The following is a 26,416-nucleotide window of genomic DNA, read 5'->3' on the forward strand; positions in this document are numbered from 1 at the left end:
TTCTTTATCTCTGCCATTTATCGTGTCATTTTCTTTCCATGAACCTCTACCTGAGCTTGGGCTTGAGAACCATAAAGAAAAAACAAAGCTTATTAATGAGAGCGCGCCGGGAAAAAATGCAGCTGAATTTATTTTGAAATCCATCACCACATTCATCTCTGGCACCTCCACAAAGAGAAAAAGTTGTGCCGCTGAAAGCACAGTGCAAATTACCACTTCTCCGTAAATCAACTTGATGAATCTTTAAAACTTTAGAGGAGCATTTGAAGCGGAGCGGAGCTGCATTTTGTCAAGGCAAAGAGCTTTTGTCTGGGTGCAATTATCACAGGCCGCTTTGTAGTGCGCCTTTCTGGGCTCCTGAAGTTAGGAGGTGTGAAAGCCGCGCTTTCTCTGCCTGTCATCCCTGTCGGGAAATACAACCAGCCCGGCTTCATTATAGAAGGTGTGAAATGCGAGATGTGACTTCGCCAATTGGAGCTTCCAAATTTACCATGGGGAGCCTTCAATAAACATCTGATCCCCTGACTCACCGCTCTGCTCCAAAACATTTCATCTCCAGGTTCATGGAAATATTGATGTGTGCATAAGCCATTTTGTAATTTAAAGGGAACCTAAACCGTACAAAATAAAAAGAGTTTCACTTACCTGGGGCTTCGACCAGCCCCCAGCAGCCATCCTGAGATGGTCCTCAACGATCCTCCGTTCCCCCGCCGCCACTTAGTTTAGATTCTGCTGACTGAGCAGTCGGCGGTCCACTGCACCTACGTGGCCTTGGCAGTGCGCATCCTCGTACGCGTTCACGCCGGGGAGAGCATCCTGCACGGGCGCAGTACGAGGCTTTCTCTTACTGTGCCTGCATAGGCGCAGTGGACCGCCAACGGAGTCGGCAGAATCGAAACCAAACGGGGGCGGGGGAACAGAGGATCGTTGAACTTGAGGACCAGCGCTGGCAAAGGACAGCTGCAGGGGGCTGGTATCAGCCCAGGTAAGTAAAACTCTCTTTATTTTGTATGATTTAGGTTCCCTAAAAGCGGGCCTGAACTCCGAACTTTCTTTCTGCTCTAAAAGATAAGCAACAGTATAATGACCTTCATAGAAAAATATTTCTTTGTTACAGATTACAGCACTCCTGCAATAAATCTGCAGTCTGTCTACTTCCTGCTCTCATGAAAGCAGACAAACGGTTAACGCCCTATGTTTACAAATGACAGATCAATTTGCACTTTAGTGATTGCTTGAAGATGACGGGGTTAGGCAGGATCTTCACTCTAAAAACACATAGGGTGCATGTCTCTCTTTTTTCCTTGTGTCCTGTGCAAGACTCAGGTCCATTTGAAAGCGAACCGGTTATAAATTGGCCATCTGTAATAATGACCACTTTGAGATTGTTGTAATACTGAGGTCTTAAAGTGTACCAGAGCTGAGCTAAAATAAAAGTTTTATACATACCTATGGTTTCCTCCAGCCCCATCCGCACGGATCGCTCCCACGCCGCTGTCCTCAGTCTTCTCCCTCTTCGGTACGGAGTCCCGTAACTTCAGCGAGTCGCAGCCAGTCTGACATAAGAGAAGTGCGCCCTCTACGTATCTCTCCGGCAGCTGCTGGAGAGATACGTAGAGAGCACACTCCCAACTGTCCCTTTTTTGGAGGGACAGTCCTTCTTTGGGAGCCCTGTCCCTCTTTCCTCCTCATGTTTCCCTCTTTCAGGACTGTGTACAGATCTGTGTAAGTATATTTATTTTTCTACTGAAAAATGTGTTTAATTGACTCTAAATCTTATTCCCATATTTTAAATTAAGATATTTCTTATTTTCAAATGTTAATATGAAGGAAAAGAATATGAAAGAACCAGTGTGGTTTGAATTATAAATAAACATATTTTCTTGTAAAATCTTTATAGTACGTGTGACTAGGGGTGTGCCAGGGGCGTGGTTAGATGTGTATCAGGGGTGTGGCTTAAGTATCCCACTTTTTTAGCCCAAAAAGTTGGGAGGTATGATATTCAATTTAGAACAATATCAGGTGCAGTCCTCCCTCCATGTAAGGGAGCCCCTTTCTTTATTGTGTAATATTCACCTTCCATGTGCTACTGCCATATCCAGTGCTCATGCCATGTACAGCCCATTCATATACAGCAGCCCCCCTCTTCTACCAATACCCCCCCCCCCCCCCAACCCCAACCTATTAACAGCATCCTCCAACTCCACGTGCAGAGTGTAACCTATGTTGGCAAATACAAATGCCTCTTGGTAACTGTTTTTCATTTAGGATATTGAAAAAAAAAAAACATACTCTTTAGATTCTGAGGTGAGCAATGATTTTCTGGAAATGCAGCCAATCCATTCGGTAAATACCAGCAAAGGCAATGCAGCCTGACCATTCACAAGAGATACGTGATATTAATGTCAGTGTAATCAGACCAGTTACATCACAGCGTATATGTTCACTAGTGACCAGTGACAACAATGAAAATATTATTATAAAGTGCCAACTTATTATGCAGCTCTGGACAATAACTAGGGTTACAGACAATGATAAATAGAGGTGATACATAGCAGTAGGTCATTCAGGGATACAGGTTACAAGAGTGTGCATTGGAGTGATGGTCTTAGAGACCAAATATGTCAAGTCAGCCAGTGAGAGGGGTGCACGGCGATGAGGGTGTGTGATCAAGCAGGATACACTGGGGGGGGGGGGGGGGGGGTTGGGGGGGTGGTTGTGGGGGGGAGACCAGTGACATCATTGGGAATGCAGCCTATCCATTCATTAGAGACCAGTGACATCACTGAGAATGCAGTCTATTTGTTCACTAGAGACCAGTGACATCACTGAGAATGCAGCCTATCCAGTCACTAGAGACCAGTGACATCACTGAGAATGCAGCCTATCAATTCACTAGAGACCAGTGACATCACTGAGAATGCAGTCTATCCATTCACTAGAGAACAGTGACATCACTGAGAATGCAGCCTATCCATTCATTAGAGACCAGTGACATCACTGAGAATGCAGCCTATCCATTCACTAGAGACCAGTGACACCACTGAGAATGCAGTATATCCATTCACTAGAGACCAGTGACATCACTGAGAATGCAGCCTATCCATTCACTAGAGACCAGTGACATCACTGATAATGCAGCCTATCAATTCACTAGAGACCAGTGACATCACTGAGAATGCAGCCTATCCATTCACTAGAGACCAGTGACATCACTGATAATGCAGCCTATCAATTCACTAGAGACCAGTGACATCACTGAGAATGCAGCCTATCCATTCACTAGAAACCAGAGACATCACTGAGAATGCAGCCTATTTATATACTACAGACCAGTGACATCACTGAGAATGCAGTCTATTTGTTCACTAGAGACCAGTGACATCACTGAGAATGCAGTCAAACTAAAAATCACCAAATACACTTTTGGTTTTACTGAATAAAATGATCCTATCTGCTGTGTTGTAGGTGGCAGCTTCACGTTACACGAGCTTGGTCTTGGAGAAGTTACACCACCTCATGGGACATTGTACCGAACAGACATCAGCCTTCCACATTGCTATTCAATGTCTGGTGAAAATGATGCAGACAATGAGGCAGATGGCGTGTTGTCTCCCGAACAACCAGTGAGACTGTGGGGACGGAACACCAAGTCCGGCAGAAGCTCTTGTTTATCCAGTAGAGCTAACTCCAACTTAACCCTCACCGACACCGAACACGAGCACATGGAAAACGGTAGGTGACTTCTCAAACACTCTTGTGTCATGCGTATTATTTACTAAAAACCATCAGTTTCCTGTTGATTTTGATGAGGTTTCATGGTTGAGGTCATAACTTTCAAAGATAATTTATTGTTTAGTAGTCCTACGTGGACGATGGTTGATTTACTGTTGAGAGTTGAGTCAATTGCTACATTCTTCTATCCCTTGGGAATTCCGGTAATGGGATCTTCTTATATGTTGAGTTAACTGACAGCTCCTGCTAGGTTGAGTCAACTGTTGGGTTGATTTATCTGTGGTTTCCTGCAGGGTTGAGCCAACTGCTAAATTTCTATAAAATGTTTTGGGAAATATTAGTGGTGAGAACTCCTGATGGGTTAAATTAACTTTGATTTCCTACTAGGTTTGTTTGTCAACTGCTCCTGCTGGGGTAGAGTCAGCTGTCTTAATTCCAAACTTTTCTTCGGAACTGTGGTGATAAAGTCACCCTGGTCAAAGTTCCCATCTTTGCCTCTTTATGGAAAAAAACAATGCAAGTACGTAGCTGCATACAATACCTACAACTCCATCACCAATATGCTATGCAGGGTCAATTAAAGTACACCGGAACTGAGAGAGAAATGGAAGCTGCCATATTTATTTTCTTTTAAACAAAACCAGTTGCCTGGCTGTCCTGCTGATCCTCTGCCTCTAATACATTTAGCCATAGACCCTGAACAAGCATGCAGGTGAGATGTTTCTGACTGAAGTCTGACTGGGTTAGCCACATGCTTGTTTAAGGAGTGTGATCCAGAGACTACTGTAGCCAGAAATGTCAGGCAACTGGTATTGTTTAAAAGGAAATACATATGTCCGCCTCCACATCCCTCAAAGTTCACATGTCCTTTAAGGATTGTTCACACAGCCAGCAAATGCAACATTTTAGCCGGCCAAAAGAGTGGCTTATAAGGAAATCTACCTCCGTTCCATTCAAATAAATGGAAGCAGTGGCATAGCAATAGGGGGTGCAGAGGTAGCAACCCATTGGGGCCCTTGGCCCAGAGGGGCTCCATAGGGCCCACCATCTGCCACAGTATTAGCTCCCTATTGGACCTGTGCTGGTAATGATCACTTCTACAGATACTTTGAATAGTAGTGATCATCAACAAAGCCCCTTTTTGCGCATCTGACACTTTTGTTCTTCTTGGCACGTTTTTGGTGCGGCATATCAATTGTTATGTAAAGAGTGCTTGGGGGCCCCATGGAAAACTTGCACCGGGGCCCATAGCGCCTTAGCTACACCACTGAATGGAAGCGATTTTTGAAAGACCGTGACGAGAATTGGCATTGTTCATGTAAGCATCACGATAGATCCTTTTGTTTTGTCTTGGACACTACATATAGGGCTTGATTCACAAAGCGGTGCTAACCTACTTAGCACGTCTAAAGTCTTTAGGCGCGCTAACCAGGGTGCTAAGTAGGTTAGCACCGGTTTTCTCAATCAGATCGCGTGCTAAGTACCGCGCGCAAAGTCCTATGCGCGCGCTAAGTCCCATAGGCTTTAATGGGAACTTCGTACGGAGCGCCCTGCACTCTGTGCAGTGCGCGCGTAAAGTTTTACGCGCATAAAGTTTTTCGCGCGTAAGGTTTTACGCGCGAAAAGCTCGTTTAGACGTGCTAAGGGGGTTTTCACAGGCGTGCTAACAGTTAGCACCGCTTTGTGAATCAAGCCCATAGTGTTCAAGATGGCTGCATTTGCTCAGTTCTGGGTCCCCCTGGGGGCTAAAAATGTGACAGGATGATCGAATGATGACAAAGTGATGCAAAGTGCTTTTCTATGCGGTAGCAAAAAAGCATTTAATGGCCCATACTCACGGGCTGCAAAAGTGGCCTGTCGCCAGCACACGTGAGCGTGTGGGCGACAGGCCGGCGACAGCTCCTCGCCAGGTCCCTCCGCGTACACACGGGACGGAAGCTGTTCCTTCTCCCCCCGCCGGAAGCTCCGTATACCTCAATGGAGGTTGCTGTCGCTAGTCCGCGTACTCACGCGGACTAGCGACAGTTGCGGCGGAGTTGCGGCGGCGACTGTCGCCAGGCGATTGAAACTTTCAATCGCCTGGCGACATCAGTGACGGGCGACAGTTCGGGGTGCGTGCCCGTGCGACGGCGCATACTCACAGGCGACCTGTCGCCGCAACACGCGCGCGCCACTTGTTGCGGCGACAATTGTCGCCCGTGAGTATGGGCCATTACATCAGCTAAACGAGCAACCACTAACCATCTTGCCAGCCACTCGTGTGACCCAACCCTTAAAGGGGAACTGAAGAGAGAGGTATATGAAGGCTGTTCTGTTTATTTCCTTTTAGACAATACCAGTTGCCTGGCAGCCCTGCTGATCCTCTGCCTCTAATACTATTAACCATAGCCCCTAAACAAGCATGCAGCAGATCAGGTGTTTCAGTGGTTCAGACTTATAAGTCTGATCTGACAAAACTAGCTGCATGCTTGTTTCTGGTTTTAATCAGATACTAGTGCAGAGAAATAGACCAGCAGTGCCGCCAGGTAACTGGTATTGATTAAAAGGAAATAAACATGACAGCCTCCATATACCTCTCTCTTCAGTTCCCCTTTAAGCTAGCTCCACATTACATACTCACAAAGGCCTTCTATGGACATGTCAACCTACCAGCATATGATGACCCCTCTAAAAAATCATCAGTGATTAGAAGAGTTCTTAGTTCTATTAGTTTTTCTTTTCTTTTTCAGGGAAAATGTATCCAAATGTATTTCATGGATTTTTTTCCGCATAACGTTTCTTTTCCATTTTGCGTAACTTTGTTGTTCTAGTTTTGGGGATTTTTGTTTGTGTAGTTATTGGTGAGTAACATCTTATTATTTTGTGAGGGAATCTGTTTTTCTATAACAATTCTCTCTATTTCCCCGCTATAAAATTGCCCTGAAGCTGTTTGGTAAGGCACCTTCCCCCCTACACCTCGAATATCCCACAGCATAAATCCTGATTTCAGTACCAAGTGTCGCAGTAGCAATTTAAATTTCTTTACCTCTGCTGTAGGGAGTGTAATTTATGAGCTTGTCGCTGCTCCCAGGATAGCTGTTAATGTATATTTTTAGGACAGGTTACAAGATTTTTGGTTTTTAAATTCAGTGATTCTCATTTAAACCTTTCTTGCGAGAGTGTAAGATGCAGGTAATGGCGGATGGAGGAATCAAATCCTCCTATTATACAGTGGGGTGTCCATCGTTAAAGCTAAACTCCAGACAAACATAAAAATACTATGCGCTAAACAATCGGATAATCAGCTTTCAATCCAGCTGCAGGTATAGTAGGGTCCACAAATGTTCTCATTAATCCAGGTTATGTTATGTGGGGTAGAAGGACATATCATGAAACTGGACTTTGTAAGTTTTCTAGTGCAGAGGTGTCGGGTATAAACTAAGTTTAGACAAGCACTGTAGTACGGTAATATGACCACTACGATATGTATGATCTAAATAGATTAAAGTGTACTAAGGGGAACAATGCAACACTAGTCCTAAAACAAAAAAAGAGAATTCCATAAGAAGAACCACTCTGATGATAGTACCAAAGAATTCTCGCTGAACGAAGCTGAACACAATAAAAACAATTAAAAATCACAAAAGAGATAGGGGCTGGTGACAACCACAATGCATATTATGTACGTAATCTGTAATAATGAACATGGACAGATTTGAGGAAAGGCCACAAAGGCCATAGCCTAGGGCACTTGGAAGGAAGGGGCGTGCAGCAGGCGGGCACACTAAGGCAGTTAAACTGCTAAACACGTAAAAAGCAACAGTCACAAACCCTGTCCGTGGCTGCCTTGCTTCCACAGGGGCGAGCAGTGGAGCACTGGTCCTGTGCTCCCCTCATCCTGTGTTGTGCTTCCTCCAAGGGCGTGGCTGGTGACAGTGGGCCTTGGACGGTTAGTTGTCTAAATTCCATCCTTGATAATGTAGTAACAACTCCTTACAGTCCTTTGAGTCATAAGGTCAAAAAAAGGATATAAAGGTGCATGGGAGCTAAAACCTCATATGAAGAGAAAATCTGCGCAATTAAATGCCAAAAAAGGAGTGTTCAGTGCTAACAGCTAATATTGCAAATTCCCCGTTGAAAATATCTAGAAAATACCCTAATCATATAATTGAGGACAAGCAACGATCAAGGAATCATTTTGAAAGGAAAGTGTAGGTCAAAACCCCCAATGGGCGACATCCGTCAAAGATGTGTACACATCTTTAGATTAGAAGTCTATAGAAAATCTACACAGACCTTTACCTGTTTTTTTGTCTCCCATCATCCACTGGCACACAAGTTAGGCAATATCAGAACTCTACATTAAGGTGTTACGGTGATGATAACCACTAAAGAAGTGAAAATGAAAAATAGGGATTAGAAACACGTTATAGATGCTTTTGATGTCTGTGGCTCCTGAGGCTGGGCCTCAGAAGAAAAAACAGAAAGTTTAAAAGAAAACACCTAACCAAGGAACTAGGTGAAAGAATAAAAAAACAACAGGGCAACCATTGCATAAATAGAGGGTTTTTAATACCACATTCAGACTTCAACTTGGTGTATGCCATTCAGAGTGCTGCAGAGTGTGAAGATTTGTACAGAGAGGAAACCAAGCAACCCCTAGTAATCACATGACCTAACATAGGGGTGTGTTCACAATGTCGATTAAAATATTGCAAGAGAAGTGAAAGAGGCCATCTACTGTATATAGTTAAATGCAAACCTAGGTTTTTAATCTAAAACCTTTATCTCCTGATGGCTCTTCTCCAGCATGACTCTCATACCGACAGGTCACGGAGAAAAGCATCGGAAGAATGGGGAATTACATTTCAGGAATCAAAAACCTAGGCACCGGGTACCTGAAGGACTTGCTGCAACTGTGGCACACCCCCCACGACCTCAGATCAAAAGGATCCAATAACTTGACCACCCCCAGAGTCCAATTAAAAACCATTGGAGCCAGAGATTTCTGTCATGCTGCCCCTACCCTCTGGAATGCCTTGCCAAACTTAAAGAGACACTGAAGCAAAAAGAGAAAAACGGGAGAAAAACGCTTTACAATTGTCTTGTTGTTGGAAGACAAAAGGGCACAGGCTGGAGAGAGTGCAATGGCCAGACAGCCAAGTGGAGAGTGTGCTCCGCTGATGTTAATATTCTGCAGGGGCCATGAAGAGCACTATAGCTTGGGGGAGTCCCAGAGGGCCCATTGCTGAATCTGGGGCTCTGGGCAATTACATATCACCACTGCCCCATCCCCTTTCAAGCAAGATCTCTCCATTCGGAACAAACAATAACTTCCATCAATGTTGCCCAAAATGTGATCACAATTGTGATCAGGCGGCCATAGCACTGATCAAATCTGCCATGGAAAACCGATCGGTGTATGGGCACCTCAACTGAAAATCACTATTCCCCCAGCATCTGCCTACAGGGGCATATCTGGGTAATATAGAGCCTATGGCAAACACAGAAATTGTGCCCCCTCCCTCCCCATCAGAGCCCCTTTCCCTCTAAAAACAGCATCCTTTCTCACATACATGTGTATGGTTGCCTGTGTTTTTTAGCATGGTGTATTGCTGAAGTCATTTTTTGGAAATATCTCTTCTTCTTCCCTCTCTGTCCTCTTTTCTAAAGGTGGCCACTAACGGTCCAATTCCTAGTGAAAAATCGTAAAATCGAAAAAAAAGATTAAGCCACATGTGGCATATCTAAATTAAGTAGCCATGTTCCCCTGATAACAGAATTAATCTGATCTGAGGTCTAAAGCCCAATCTACACGATACGATTTTCACAATTCTATTTACGATCCAATTAAATCTGACATGTCCGATCAGGATTCAATTCCATTCAATTTGATTTGCCATTGCAAAACAATGGCAAATTGCATTGAATCGAATCAAATCCCGATCGGACATGTCGGATTTAATCGGATCGTAAATAGAATCGTAAACGAATCGCACAAAGAATCAAATCATGTAGATGGGGCTTAAGTGATGGGGAGGCACAGGAGCAGGTATGGCAACATGGTGTTGTGGCGCCCATGGCAAGAGCCAAGCCTTCACCCCTCCCGATACGCCTCTGTCTGCCTACACTGGCTGCTGTACATCTTTACGTTTTACATTTGCGTCTTTACGTTTGCGGGTTAACAACAGTTCACACCTTAAGCCATGTAACTGGAGCAATCAAAGCCTGCATCAGTGTTCCCAGTGCCTCCATAGTCAACAGTTTAGAGTAACTCAATTATCACACACCTAGTGTTGTACTCGTAGGAACTTTCCATTCTCACTATAGATCTAGACACCTTGGTGGCTGAGTCAGGATGTGCAAACTAACTATGTAGGCTTAAATACCCTTCACTGTTCTCACCACTTATTTTAACTAAGAAAGCCACCTGGATGAAGTGTGAAACATCTTGTAAATTGCTCAAGAAATCTGTGACTTGCTTCCACTAGACACACCTATGTGATAGTAAGGTAGCTGCAGCCAGGAACGTTACTAGTGTTGATCTTAATGGATAATTTTGCTTTTGCAAATTTTCACATCATTTTTGCATGTAATCTTGATTTTGTGTAATTTTCACAACTTACACTAAACTAAGTTCATGGGAAATACTGATGTATTTTGAACACATTTACGCATAGGTAAGTTTTAACTCATTGCAGCAACAGGGGATTTCTGTGATTATTTTCAGATTTTATTGTTTAAAAGCAGTGCAATTTTTTCACAAGCTTTTAGACCCTAAAATTCATACTGCTAGATAGATCTGTGGCAGCCCTACACATTACAGGGATCCAACTCGGGATTACCACTCTGAGCTGTGGATTTCCATCCCGAGCCTGACTCTGGGTTACCGCCAAGGAGGTTAAGCAGGAGAAGAGCACTACGGCAGCTCCATTATGCAGCTGGCTAACGTACTTGTTAAGGGTGTGGCCTTCGATGTAGGGTTTGACCTGGGTTTAAATCCTGGATCGAAACAGTATGTAAAACAGTAAGGAGTCTTTGGGCAAGGCCCTCTAATGCTCCTGGTTGCACGTAGAGCGCGCCCTACGTGGCTGCAGCTCTAAAACGCTGTGAGCCTGCCAGAGGAAAAGCGTAATATAAACTTTATTAATTTAGTAATTATATAGCGGCAACAACTTCTGCAGCTCTGTACAGAGTATATAGTCTTGTCACTAACTGTCCCTCAGAGGGGCTCGCAACCTAATCCCTACCATAGTCCTATGTCTATGTATGTATCGTGTAGTGTATGTATCGTTGTCTAGGGTCAATTTAGGAGGAAGCTAATTAACTTATCTGTATGCTTTTTGGGATGTGGGAGGAAACTGGGGTGCCTGGAGTAAACCCATGCAAACATGGGCAGAACGTACAAACAGATAGTGCCCTGGCTGGGATTCGCACTGGAGACCCAGCGATGCAAGGTGAGAATGCTAACCACTACTCTATCCTTCTGCTAACCACCACACCAATGTGCTGCCCACTCCTCTCTCTTCCCCCTTCCTCTCTGTGATTGACTGGCTCAGTGACACACAACACCCTTGGGCTGATCTAGGAGCAGCCTCCTGACTTCCTGTGGCACCATTTTTTAGAAGCCTGTGCAATGGCAGTTTTTGAGGCGCAAAGCATTTTTTGTCACTTATGCTGGGAATACACGTTTCGTTTTTGCCTTCGTTTTAACCTTCGATTCGTTCAGTAAACGAATCGAGTGTTGAAAACGTATGTGAAAATAGTCATAATCTCATTATAGTTTCGATTAATAGACCCCAAAAACGAACGACTAGTGATCGAACATGTTTGATATTATCTCTCTTTATACATCTAATCGAGCCATTAGTAGGCTTGATGGCTGTTCAGATCGATTATATGTTCGTTTATGTTAGTCCGTCCCTGTAAAAAGGGATTTTCGTTTCGTTTCTTTGCAGCCTTCGATTATTGGAAAAACGAAACCATCAGAATCGAAAAAAAAAACGAAACCGTGGGTGGTGATATTAACCGTACGTTCGATTATTTCGGGAACGAAAAGGACAAAAGGCACAATCGAAACGAAGGCAAAAACGAAACGTGTATTCCCAGCATAAGGGTCAGTTTTTAGTTCTACTAAGTTTTCTCCTGGGAGATTATTTTTCATCTTCTGTCTAAAATAACTTAACACTTAGCAATTGAAAAAGTACCAAAACATAGGTGAAAAAGTACCCTCAAAATTATTCTCAGTATTTTCTTGCTTGCTGGTGGATTATTGACAAGGTGTTAAAAGATCAGGAGAAAACTCAGAAGAAAAAGTGAATGAGGGCCATAGTCTATTTATACTAAGGCTGCCTGGTTTGAAGTGTTATCCCTTATCTTTCAGGCAATGCAGGTAGGCACAGTTTTGTATTGACGTTTGTGGTGTACATCTGATGAAGCACATACAACACTGCTATGCATCTTTCCAAGTGTTTCTGTGAATGAAGTTTTTCTTTGTGTTTTAAAGTAAGCACCGGATATGCGTGGTGTGTCTTTTCCAATGTCGATGTTTTCTCAAGATCACACGTCTTTGTGCTTTTACCGTCATTTTATTCTCGTTTTTCTCGGCCCAAACTCTCAAGCTGGCTTTCACTTTGATGACCTAAAACGTAACGTATAAAAACAGTTTTGTGTACAGTGGTAGAATCGCACATAGAAAGGAATCCGCAAGATGCTAGTTCATCCATGGTTAAAAAAAGTCCTTTATGTCTCCCCATCCAATGGGTCCCATAAAAAAAAAAAAAAAAAAGTCCTTTATTATGGGAATGGACAGTCAGGGATGCTTATCACAAGGTCGGGATCATGAGCCTTTTTTTGCGATCATGAGGTCGTAATCGGCATTAGTGATCATCTCTCGATCACGAATGTCGATCACAAATGCACTCATGATTGCACTCGTTACCCGACTCATGGTCAGTAGTTACTCATGATCACTATTCGGTATTCGTGATTAAAACCACACCGACTTGTGGTTAATAGCAAGGCCCCCCTTACATGCTAGAAACACTAAATTTGCCAGATATGTTAAGAAGAACAGTGGGAACAAGAGAAAAAAATGTTTAAAAATACCTTATAGTTTTTGAGAAGAAATGCGGTAAATGACAGTTAAAGAGAATCTGTACTGTAAAATTCTTACAATAAAAAGCATACCATTCTATTCATGATGTTCTCCTGGGCCCCTCTGTGCTGTTTCTGCCACTCCCTGCTGCAATCCTGGCTTGTAATTGCCAGTTTTATCCAGTGTTTACAAACAAAAGACATAGCAAGTGATAGGCTGAGAGTAGCTCAGTGTGTGAGTCATACAGAGTGTGCAGGGGGCCTGGAGAGGGTGTGTATAGCTTCTATCCAATCACAAGCAGCACAGCACATTCCAGCCTGACTGCCTCAGCCCAACAGAGCCAACAGAGGAGAGAAGATTAGATGATATAACAGAGATAACACAGCCACTGTGCAACTATGAAAGGCTGCAGTAAGACAGAGCACATTAGAACAGCTATAGGAACTTATAGGATAGAAGAAATAAGGCTCAACATTTTGTTACAGAGTCTCTTTAATGTATTTACCGCATTTATATGTATAATGTTTTCCTTTGAAACTTTAAAATTGATTTTCTCAAAAGCTATAAGGTCTTTCTCAAAAAAAAAAAAAATCTCTTGTTCCCACTGTCCTTCCTAACATATCTGGCAAATTTGATGTTCCTACCATGTAAGGGGGCTTTGCTATTAACCTTTAAAGTCGGCGGGTTTTTAATCAGGAACTCCACTTGTGATTACATGCGGTTATTCAACTCAAAACCGCACTCGAGTCAGATATCCCTTTCTACTCTGATGGTGATCACGGGTCAATTCGTAAGTGGGCAGAGTCGAATTTGTGATCACTCAAATTCGTGATTGGGGGTATCCAAGCACCCTTGTGGACAGTCGCAAACAATAGTTATACTTTTCTGCTTGCTGTCTGGGCAGCACGGTGGCGTAGTGTTTAGCAGCGCTGAGTCACTGGTTCCAATCCCAGCCTGTGCCCACTGGTGTAACTAAGCGCGCGTTTTACATGGGGCCCAAAGCACTCTATTGATATGGTGCCCCAAAACCAAACAAGGATAGCTGTAGTGTCAGCAGGGCTTGGCCGAGGCAGAGGTGAGAGAGGCTCCAGCCTCAGGGCGCAATGTAGAAGGGGGCGCACAAATCTCTCAGCTATCATTCCCCTATTGCAGAGGTGCCCACACTTTTGCAGCTTGTGAGCTACTTTAAAAAATTAGCAAGTGAAAATGATCTACCCATGTATAATTTTAGGAGCACATTCGTATATACAGAATGGAAACTAGTGGGGTCGAGATCTACCATGAAGTCCTTTGCGATCTACCGGTAGATCGCGATCTACTTGTGTTTGAAGCAGAGAGAAATAAGAAAAGGGGATACATGACAGTGACTGCAAACCAGATAACTAGAGATTAAGGTGTTGGGGGGGGGGGGGGCTCTTAGTCTAATAGCAATCAGTGTGTGACGGCTGGGGTGGGAGGGATGGAGGGGCACACTTTGGTGGCTCAGCCTTGGGTGCTGGAGGACCTTGTCCTGGCTCTGAGTGTCAGAAAGGAGTAATCAGAGTAAGGAAACAGTTAAGGATTACCACTATAGAATGCATATATAGAGGTGTTCATTACCAGCATAACACTAATGAAAAGCTAATAAGATGGAAGAAGGAAAGCCCGTAATGGGCCTCTCTAGTTTGAGCACCTCCACCTTGTATTCAAAAGAGACGCAAATTATGAAGTGAATACTGCAGTGCAAAGTTTGCATCTGTTTTAAATACAAGGTGTGTTTAGCCTCTAGGGGGCTCTGCACACCTCTGTTGGTAGTCATTTCAGATGCGGCCTGATCAGGAGTGCTGCCGTTTTTTTCTCTGTTCTCTAAAAAAAATGTGTAAACCATTTTATGGCCAGCTGCCCCCAGGTTCACACTATGGGCTTGAATTACTAAACCTAACTCATATCACGGGCGCACTAGCATTGATGCGTGCAATTTCAAGTTTTGCGGCGCGTGTTTTCACGCGCAATCGCAAATTTGTGCCCGCGATTGCACGTGAAAATTCACAATGGTGTGCACAAACGCGAAAACTTGTAAAAAACTTGAAATTGTGTGCGAAAATGGTTTAGAGAATCAAGCCCTATGATTGTTTGTTTGTTACAGGTTAAGGTCTCTTCCATGAACACAATACCTCAATGCGGTGGAAGAGTCTAGTACGAAACATTCCACGCGCAAACTGTTTTGGAAGCTAACATCCTTCATTTTTATTTTGCATCTGTTTTGAATGCAGGTTGTGTAACCAGCCTATCATTAGGCTCTGCACATCCATGCTGCTGGCCAATCAGATGCAGCCTAGCTCTCCCTCCTCCCTCTGCTGTATAGAAATGTGGAGTTCAGCCTTAACCACGGCTGAACTGTTTGCTTGAGGTAAATGATGAAAAGTATAAGAACCCTGCAAGGCCCTATCCCCCCCTCTCCCCCCCCCCCCCCCCCCTGTGTATTTATGTAAAATAAGCAAGGCTCGCTCATAGGCCGTGACAATGAAAGGTTCCTTTATACTGAGACGGTAACTGTATAGCACCGTTCAGAGCTCTCCAACGCTTGACTAATCCCATGCATTCACAAGCAAGTGCCTTTCCCTGTCCACAGATCACATCTACACATCAGAGCTCAGGGAGCAGGCAAGCATGGCCTCCCCGCTGCACTGCTGTGTCACCTCATGGAATTTCCATGCCTTCAAACAGATCAACAGATTGGAGGGCGTATTATCCAGTCCACAGAAAAGCCGCGTCTACGGTTTCATGCTCGCCCGCCGCTGCCATTGTCGTGACAGCCCAAACACCATTATCACTCGATTCTCCGCATTCAGGATTTCACTGTGAAACTTTCCCAAACTGATGGTATCAGCACTCTCCAAAAAAAGCCACAGAGAATCTTAAATGCGCAGGAGGGAATAAAAGGGGATTTTATTGCATGTAAATTATGCCTTATCTTTTATTCCTGATGAAGTGAACTGTATAGCAGAACGTTTCCATCAGGTACATTCTATGCCTGCGATAATATCAGGGGTCAAGTCACGGTGGCTTTGTGATATCACATGTCAGCGTTGACTATAAGAGGAAAGCATTATAATCTTATATGCAGAGGTGAGGCTGTTGGATATGAACTGTTCTGTATGTTCTGCTAAAGTGTGTAATGCTGGAAATACACAATGAATATTTTCGGCAGATTTACAGGCCGCTCGACTTTCCGATCATTTTTCTGATCAATTTTTGGATCGTCCTTCTGATCAATTTCCTGGAGAAAATCAATCAGAAAAACGATCAAAATCAGATCGGACCTGTCGGAAATGATCTGTTGAGCCATCTGTCTGCCAAAAAAACTGGTCGTGTGTTCCCAGCATAAGAAGATCATCATGGCCACTGGTTAGATTGTGTTGTGTTTTGTAAATAGTAGTGTGGTGTTAGTGTAATGTGGTGTACATAGTAGTGTAGTGTACGTTGTAGCACATAGCAAGGAGTTTTGAATCAGGTGATACCATTTATTGGCTAACTTAGAGGTAAATAAAAAATAAGCTTTTGGCTAAAAAGCCTTCTTCAGACTTTGTTCCTGTATATTAAAAAGATGCTAAAACACACAGCTTATATACACTGGACATTCTTAGGAGAAACATTCTTTTGCAAACATACATAAATGTCATTAGATGCCTTAAAGAGGAACTCCAGCCCAAACAAACATACTGTTATTAAGTTACATTAGTTATGTTAATTAGAATAGATAGGTAATATAATCTTTTACCCACCCTGTTTTAAAAGAACAGGCAAATGTTTGTGATTCATGGGGGCTGCCATCTTTGTCATGGGGCAGCCATCTTTTTGGTTGAAAGGAGGTGACAGGGAGCATGAGACACAGTTCCAACTGCCCTGTGTCCTGATAACCCCTCCCAGCTGCACACACTAGGCTTCAAATGTCAAATTCAAAATGTCAACAAAAAAATTGCACCAAAACAGCAGAACGAGAACATCAACATCAGAAATCCCATCATGCTTTGCACAGCATAAGGGGAAAACTGCCCGGGCAGTTTTCTTCTGTGCAGCTAAAATGAGGCTTGTATAAGAGAAACAAAGTTCTGATGCTGTGAAACTGTTAAAGAAACACCAGGCCTTTTCAGTGCTGCTGAGTCGATTTTTAGTCTGGAGGTTCAGTTTAATTATAACTTCAGGACGGTCTCCCAGGGATGCTAGCTAATTTATGTCAAATAGATAAGACCACTTGTTTGCTAAAAACATCACATATAACAGACTCTGGGTGATGGGGAGACATCGTAAAGCCAGAGTTCAAACGAGATTACGAAGAGTACATCCACTTTTTGTTATAAGTTAAAGAGAATTGTGGCATTTAAAAACCATCTTACCAGCACAAGAAATACAACAAATAGTGGCATTAAACACTATTGTACTAGCTTATGAAATAAAAAATAAATAAAAATGTGTCATTTAAAGCCCATTGTACCAGTACGAGAAGTTAGAAACCTTGTTTAACCCTTCTTCTTCAGTTTTGAACCAATGTACGGTATACATTTTAAATGTTGTTACTTTTGTTGGTCATTCTTTATGCAATTTAAAGGCCACCCATTAATACAGTGTCAAGATTTTGTGTCCACGTAAATAGATACGTGTGGGCAATGGCAATTCAGTATATTTATTTTTGTCAGGTTTTTTGCTGTTAATACAGACATGCAATGTAGAGTTCTATGTATAGAAGTGTAGTGTTGTATTTGTTTGGTGGATTACAATGATATGGTCATGCAGAGTGGTCAATGGTATATATTGTACTGTATATGAAGAGATAGATTTGATTGTTTGAATAAAAAAAGCGATATAGATAGATATATTATTATAGGTTAAGAGATGTTGGCAGTGCAGTGTACTATGTATGGGGTGTAAAGCTGTGCTATGATCAGGTCCAGTGGTCAGCTAATGCTGTGGGTGTAGCATTCTATGAAATGTATTGTCCCGATGTCCAGTGGTCAGGATGTTATGGGGGTGTAGCATTCTATGAAATGTATTGTCCCGATGTCCAGTGGTCAGGATGGTATGGGGGTGTAGCATTCTATGAAATGTATTGTCCCGATGTCCAGTGGTCAGGATGTTATGGGGGTGTAGCATTCTATGAAATGTATTGTCCCGATGTCCAGTGGTCAGGATGTTATGGGGGTGTAGCATTCTATGAAATGTATTGTCCCGATGTCCAGTGGTCAGAATGTTATGGGGGTGTAGCATTCTATGAAATGTATTGTCCTGATGTCCAGTGGTCAGGATGTTATGGGGGTGTAGCTTTCTATGAAATGTATTGTCCCGATGTCCAGTGGTCAGGATGTTATGGGGGTGTAGCATTCTATGAAATGTATTGTCCCGATGTCCAGTGTTCAGGATGGTATGGGGGTGTAGCATTCTATGAAATGTATTGTCCCGATGTCCAGTGGTCAGGATGTTATGGGGGTGTAGCATTCTATGAAATGTATTGCCCCGATGTCCAGTGGTCAGGATGTTATGGGGGTGTAGCATTCTATGAAATGTATTGTCCCGATGTCCAGTGGTCAGAATGTTATGGGGGTGTAGCATTCTATGAAATGTATTGTCCTGATGTCCAGTGGTCAGGATGTTATGGGGGTGTAGCTTTCTATGAAATGCATTGTCTTGATGTCCAGTGTTCTGGTCACATTAGGGGTGTGGCATTCTATGAACTGAACCGTCACCAAGTCCAATGGTCAAGTCATGTTAGGGGTGTAGTGTGCTATGAACTGTACAGTCAACATGTTCAGTGGTCAGGTCATGTAAGGGGGGTAGTGCTTTATGAACTTTACTGTCCCCATGATCAGTGGTCAGGTCATGTTAGGGTTGTAGTGTTCCATGAATTGTATTTTCACCATGTTCATTAGTCAGGTCATGTTAGGGGTGTAGATTTCTATAAACTGTATTGTCCTCATGTTCAGCAGTCAAGCCATGTTAGGGTTGTAAAGTTCTATGAACTGTATTGATGCCACATTCATTGGCCAGGTCACATTAGGGGTGTAGTGTTCTATTATTATTATTATTATTATTATTATTATTTAGTATTTATATAGCGCCGACATATTACGCAGCGCTGTACAATGTATATATATATCTTGTCACTAACTGTCCCTCAAAGGAGCTCACAATCTAATCCCTACCATTGCCATATGTCTATATTATGTAGTGTAAGTACTGTAGTCTAGGGCCAATTTTTTTTAGGGGGAGCCAATTAACTTATCTGTATGTTTTTGGAATGTGGGAGGAAACCGGAGTGCCCGGAGGAAACCCACGCAGACACGGAGAGAACATACAAACTCTTTGCAGTTCTATGAACTGTATTGTCACCATGTTCAGTGATCACATCATGTTAGGGTTATAGTCAGGGCCGGTTCAAGTAACAATTGGGCCCTAGGGCAAAATTAGCCTGGGGCCCCCCAACAGACACCCCCGACCAAAAAGCGTCATTAGAGGCCCTTTGTTTTAGCCAAATTTTCCTCCTGGGCCCAAGAGCTGGCTGCTGACCCTCCCCCAATCACCTCCCAACTTAACAGACTCTACAGAGTCCCTGGGTAGCCACAGTTAAGATGGGGAGGGAAACCTTGCGGGCCCCTACAGGCTCTGGGGCCCTGGGGCAATTGCCCATTTTTTCCTATGGTAGCTCCGGCCCTGGTTATAGTGTTCTAAGAACTGTATTGTATTCATGTTCAGCAGGAAAGCCATGTTAGCAAAGTAGTTTTCTATGAACTGTATTGTCCTCATGTTCAGCGGTCAAGCCATGTTAGGGTTGTAGTGTCCTATGAACTGTACTGTCACCATGTTCAGTGGTCAGGTCACATTGGGAACTTAGCATATTATGAAATTTACAGTGATTATGTTGGGGGATTTAGTGGTCAGGTTGTGTTGTAGTGTTCTATAAACGATACTGCTGTCATGTTCAGATGTTGAGTCGAGTTGCAGGTGTTGTGTCCCACTCTCTACAGCGTAACAGCGGCATATTTGGATTACATGGTGTCGTTTAATCATGTAGGGATTGGTAGTGTTCTTTGTCCAAATGTAGTAAATATTAATAGCAGTTAGAAATGTCCCCGTACTATAGTATTTAATTGAAACTTAAATGTGAAAATGACTGAGAATGTAAATTTAATTATTCTGTTTCAAGCCTCGCACTTTTGCATACATTTTTGTGCTGAATATTTTACGAGTAACATGGATATAGGGGAATTCATTTTCCAAAGTACAATATCTGCATGTAATTTGAACGGAATGAATTCTGACACATGCAAATGGAGGAGGAAATTAATCCTGTGAAATAATTCAGAGTTAATAGCAATACTCTTATGGAATTATTCTTTGAAAATCATTCCTGAATTAGACAAGGCGCAGACTGTGATGCAATTCACTGGTGGTCTTGTTTGTCAAACTATGCTAAATAGGAACTGTGTGGGACTTATTGGACTAAACTGGAGTAAACAGAGCTGGTGGAGAGCAAGCGGATTCGTTGTTTATAGCAACCAAACTCTCTCTGTCTCTGCTTCACTGGGAGAGTTAAAACATTGGACTGTCAGCGCTCTTTGACCTTGGTGGCGCTCCAGGCACAGGCCTGTAAAGGCTGTGCTCAGAAATTACTCCGCATGGGAGGTTACTATTAGCAACTGTTGTACTTATACTAAAATTATTGCCTCCCAACTTTCTGAGATAAGAAAGAGGGACACTTTAAGACACACCCCTAACCACACCCCACCACACCCCTCGTTACTGATAACCCAAAGAATTCAGAAGTAAAAGATGAAGTTGTAAAATTCAGACTACACTGGTGACTTCTATAATCATTAGTTCTACATTTTATCAATGGAAAATAAGAAATATATAATTTTAAATCATAGAAATTAAATTTATAGTATATTAAAGTGGGATAAAACTCTGACATAACATTTCCTAAAAATGTGTCTTCTTACTTTTTATTACCCATTCAGTTATCATATTTGCTTCTGTGTGCATGTGATATTGTCTGTCTACAAATTACAAATTCCCAAAGTACAGTTTATCTGCTCTGAAGGCTGCCATTGCATTTGATTGCATAGCTGCTACATTTATATATTAAAATCTACCTAGTGATTAATTCCCAGCTCTTTCTGCTTCTCACCTCAGCACAGCTCCGTTTTCGCCAGTTTGCTTATGCTTACTGAATGTATCTGGAAAAGAATGTAAACAAAAGATAATGTTATCACCTCTCCCACATGGTCAGAAGCTTTTCACTGAAGCAAGGAGCTTTCCACTGAAGAACAAAGTGCTGTATTTAACAGTTTGGATGCTGTTCTGCTACATTTTTTTGAGGTAGTAGATTTTATGCTGTAAATAATCTTTTAGACAAAATACTGAGTTTCATACCATTTTAAACACATTTTTCAGTAGAAAAATACATATATTTACATAGATCTGTACATGAGTCCTAAAAGAGTGACAAATGAGTAAGAAAGAGGGACAGATGGATTTAGTTCCCAAAAAGGGACAGTCCCTGGTCCGTTGGGAGCTATACTATTGGAGACAGTGGATCAGCAGGACAGCCAGGCAATGTGCATTGTTTAAAAGGAAATATGTACGTTGGCATCCATATATCTCTCACCTCGGGTTCCCTTTAAAGAAGAAATCCAGCCTTAACAAACATACTGTCATTAAGTTACATTAGTTATGTTAATTAAAATAGATAGGTAATATAATCTCTTACCCACCCTTTTTTAAAATAACAGGCAAATATTTGTGATTTCATGGAGGCAGCCATCTTTTTGGTTGAAAGGAGGTGACAGGGAGCATAAGACACAGTTCCACCTGTCCTGTGTCCTGATCACCCCTCCCAATTGCTAGGCAACGAAAACAACAACATCAGAAATCCCATCAGTTTTTTTTTATGAGGTGGAGCTTAGCTTCCGTGCAGCTGAAATTTAGGCTTTGGTATGAAAAACAAAGTTATGATGCTGCGAAACTGTTAAAGAAACACCAAGCCTTTTCAGTGCTGCTGAGTAGATTTTTAGTCTGGAGGTTCATTTTAAGCTACCCCAGGGTGTTACACATTATATGGAGACATTTGTTTTCACTGTCTTGACTCCCCTGCCCGTACCATGCCTCTCCTCACCCCAAGTCATGCTTCTCCTGCCCCAACCCATCCCTCCCAACCTTATCCACATCACTTTCTGGCCTCCATGCACCAATCAATGGTCACACAGCTTTTAACTGACAAGAACACAGTCCAATCTCTAAAGTGGTAACCAGAACAATTATGGGTGAATACACAATGCTAGATAACTCAGCCAGGGCCGGTTCTAGTTGCAATAGAGCCCTGGGCAAAAATGATAATGGGCCTCCAAGGAACTAACCGCTACTTCCCAGATACTCAGTCAGCTCCCATCATGCATGCAGTGTAACAACAACAAACATGAGCCATTGTAATAAGTTCAGGTGTCTAAAGGTCTGGACCAGGTATGACGTCAATTAAATCATTATTCACAAGTTTAGAAACTAATAAAAAAATGCTTAACCATGTTGACAACAACAGATGGACATTTGTTCTTTTGGGTTTTATTCCTGCCAAGACTTGGGCTTCCAACCAAACCGAGCTAAACACACGTCTGGCTGAGCTCACAAAGCCACTCCGGAGTCCGTTTCTCTTTCTTTAGATTTATAATTTTCTTAGCAGTTGGATGCGACGGTTAGCTTAAGCAGCGGCTAAATTTGAGCTCCCTGGATAAATCTCTCGACGTTCGGGAAAACACTGGGCCGGCGGAAAAATCCCAGATTGAAAACACAATTGAAAATAATCTTTAAAAGCAGGAGCACAGTGTGACACAGCTTCATGGGAAGATTGAAAAATTCAACAGCAAATCTCTGCTTGCCAAAGATATTGGAATGGAATCTGTCTAGAGAACATATAGTACAAAATGTGAGTGTGTTTATAAAAAATATATACATATTATACTAATAATTTTCTTCTGTGCTGTACAATCTCAGCATGATGCCTTGGAGGGCTGAAGGGTCAGATCCAGAGCCGAAACATCCACAAAGCAGTTTAGCCAGATGCCTGGGGCCTGGAGAGAGGCTAGGGCCCTGCCGCCCCTAGTTGACACTACCTTCCACCAAATCTTATTAACCACTAAAGGACCAGGGGTGTTTTGCAGGATCTGTGCTGCGTGGGCTCTCCAGACCGCAGCACAGATCAGGATTTAGCCAGGGCGATCAGACTTACTCCCTTTTTTCCCCACTAGGGGGATGTCATGCTGGGGGGGGGGTCTGATCGCCTGCCGGCTTGCTGCGCTTTGCGGGGGGGGGCTCTTCAAAGCCCCCCTCCGCAGCGTTTTCGGCGCTCCCTGCCTTCCCGTCCCTCCCTCCATGGGCTGCGCAGGGTGGATATCCGTCCTGCGCATTGAAGGATAGGCTTCAGCCTATCATATGCCGGCGATCCCCGGCCAATCAGAGGCCCGGGGATCGCCGATCTACGTCACAGCGCCGTATGATGTAAAACAGCGGGGATTTCTTCCCCGCGTGTTTACATTTTGCCGGCGAGCCGCGATCGGCGGCTCTCCGGCTGTTCACGGAGGCACCCTCCGTGAACTGACATGGAAAGGCTGCTCGATCAATGGGCGTTAGCTGGTCCTAGCAGATCCGAGATGAAAAACTAACTATAACAAGTAACTTGTCTATATATCTTATCTAAAGTTTAGACCGTTTACACAGCAAATCTAGCTGCAAACAGCTTAAAAAGTTTATGATTATTTATTCCTGTGATACAATGAGAGCAGCCATGTTCTGTTTGTCACATTGTCACAGGCTGAGGGCTGGAGATGCTACCAGCTTGCCTGTGTGTAAATTCAGTCCCCTCTCCTCCTCCCTCCTCCCCTCTGCCTCTGAAATCAATGGTTAGTAACCTCCTCCTCCTCCTGCCCAGACTGAGCTCCCATAACCCCCTGCTACAGTGCCAAGGCACAAAAGGAGCTGTGGGCGAGGCTTGTTTAGTTTATAGGGAATTCGAGTGTTAAAACAAAACAAAAAATGTATTTGGCTTGAGGAATGCTATAAACTATATGAAAGGAACACAATTATGCAATGAGTAAAAGTTTATCTCGGATCCACTTTAAAAAAAAGCCAAGTGGCCATTAAGAGTAGGCCCAAAATTGTTACTTGCCTAGCACCCTGTTTCTCTTTAAGCCATCTTTGGTCAGGGCATCCCAGCAGGGTAGGCAAGTTTTGCTAGCTTAAGGTTGAAGTAGGTTGGGGTCATGGTAGGGTGGTGGGTAGCTTAGCGTAGTGTATTGAATATTGAGTTAGATTTGAGTTGACAGTAGTTTAAGTGGTAGGTTAGAAGGTTAGGCGTATGTGAATGATCAAGGAGGGAAAGGGTTTACACAAAGTGATTAGTGCTCACGTGTATTGCCAGCTGGCTTCTTCAGAGTGAGGGTGATGCTGCTGATCAACCAATGACTATGTCTACTCCTCTCCTGCTAGTGTCTCCTACCTGTGTTGAGGCTGAAAAGTCACACTGGCAACTAGAATGACGAAGAGTCTCTCCCTTCCCTGCTGGCTTGGTGGGGAATGTAAGGGACAGGGTGGGCTCGGCTGCCTTGGCTGGAGAGAGGCTCCAGCAGAAAAAAAGCTTCCTCCTCTTGCCTCCTTCCCACCCTTCAGTTGGTACCCCGACTGAAGGGTGGGAGGGAGGCAAGAGATGGAGGCTTTTTCCAAAATTGGCAGGAACATTATGTACAGGCTGGGACATTTTTGAAACTTTTGAGGACCCTGAGATGGGGGACCCTAATTCTGGGACTGTCCCAAGTAAATGGGCTTATCACAATTTCATGAAATTTCAAGTGATTTTCATAAATTCAATTACGATTGTAATGGAAGATTGGTAATCGCAGAAAATTATGTAAAATTGTGCATAATTAAGACCAAACACTTCTGAAATTATGAGTAATACAAAATGATGATTCAACACAAAATTACAACACACAATTACAAATGACGAAATTACCAATTCTCTGATGATTATGAATTACAATTTTGTGCCGCGCATGCAAAATTCGTGTTGTTATTACGAAAACACAAAATTTCAGGTCATCGCTACGTACGACGTCTGGTCACCATCCATACATTGCAGATCTCTTTTAGATTTCTATTGCTTTCTGTCTCCCCACTATGAAAGCAGGGTTAGAGGTGGAACTTCAGTCACGTTTCCGTTGCCGTTCCTCATATCCTTCCCCCTGGTCCTCCAGAATGTATACCAAAGCCATGGCAGTCACTACTGATTTCAGGGACAGGAAGTGAAGGAAATGTGCCTAGTGAGGGCATAAACAGTTGAGTTAAAACTCAAACGAGGATCTCACCTTGTTTCCTCACTAGCCAAACTCAAATATTTTTTTTCCTCAGTCGGATTTTAAATGATTGCTGGAGGGGCATTTAACTCTCTGTGTGTACATCTGAATTGCTACCCAGAGCTTAGCCTCAACGTAGACATATCAGTCAAAGTAATATATTGACAATGCTGCACTGCTTTCTGGCAATCCTCTCAGAGGTGGAATTATACTTTAATTGCCTTGTTTTGCTGGGAATGGTTGCTGTTGTTTTCTAAAATTGCTTTGGGATTGTGCGATGTGGTCAGCGCAGAGCTGAAGAGCGCTCGGAGGAATTCTTCCTTAGAAAACGTCGGGATGTCACGTAAAGCCCAAACTCTGACACCGCTCTAAATATACCATCCGAGAGATTCGTAAGCGGAGTGCCCAAATGTCAACCTTTCTATGTCTAACCAGGCTCCGCTAGCTCAAAACCACGCTTTCCAAAATTGATCAGATAACCTGAAACAGCCCAGCAGACCAATTTAAAGTGGACCTGAACTCTTGCACAGGACAGAAGAAAAACATAAAGAAATGCATCCTGTATGTATTTACAGAGTTTAGCCTATCCAATTCCCCCCTCATCTGGGACTAATCACAAGCTGTAATTTGACACTAACACCGTTACTGCCTATAGAGCGTGCCCTAGTGGCTGCAGCTCTGCGCTTTGAGTCCCCCAGGAGAAAAGTGTGGCATAAATGTTATTTGTCTTGTCTCTAACTTATGTCTGGGGGGGGGGGGGGCAATAATTCAGAGTTGATGCAAATTGTATGCAGCTTGGAATCGGACTAATAAAATGCAGCAGCTGCTACTTCATCTCCATGCTGGCATAAAACATATAGCTGAACGTAGCAAAAATAACATACTACATTGTTAAAAGGGTTAAAATAATTGGTGTAACAACCTCCACCCCTTTATAGCAGCTGCCTGATGTAACTCTGTGTATCCTTAGCCAGAGACCCGACACGAAAACCACTGTTTGAAATGTTAAATCCTGGTTAAAAAAAAAACCCGAAATGTCCACAAAAACAAAATGTCAAAGAGACCAAAAAAATCTGGCCGGTCCTAATCACCTAGGACCCGGCACAGTCGTCAGATGTCTGCTGCTCAGACTCCAATCAGAGGCTCACAGCATGAAAATCACAGTATCTTCAAACAGTTCCCAATCTCATCCGAGGCCACAGAACAGCGCAGGGAAAAAAAGAGCGCTTCC

The 26,416-nt window shown here is 43.2% G+C and overlaps 1 protein-coding gene across 20 annotated transcripts in view; it reads left to right on the plus strand.

Annotated features, from left to right (window-relative positions):
- The window catches only part of TENM4 (teneurin transmembrane protein 4), a 1,797,006-nt gene that overhangs the window by 959,587 nt on the left and 811,003 nt on the right, over positions 1 to 26,416 (plus strand). For all 20 annotated transcript variants that reach the window (XM_068266709.1, XM_068266713.1, XM_068266710.1 and 17 more), the window contains one exon: positions 3,469 to 3,735. In XM_068266709.1, coding sequence (XP_068122810.1) covers positions 3,469 to 3,735 — 267 coding nt within the window. The remainder of the gene's footprint in view (positions 1 to 3,468; positions 3,736 to 26,416) is intronic.

The sequence above is a fragment of the Hyperolius riggenbachi genome, chromosome 2, assembly GCF_040937935.1.
Source record: "Hyperolius riggenbachi isolate aHypRig1 chromosome 2, aHypRig1.pri, whole genome shotgun sequence".
Lineage (NCBI taxonomy): Eukaryota > Metazoa > Chordata > Amphibia > Anura > Hyperoliidae > Hyperolius > Hyperolius riggenbachi.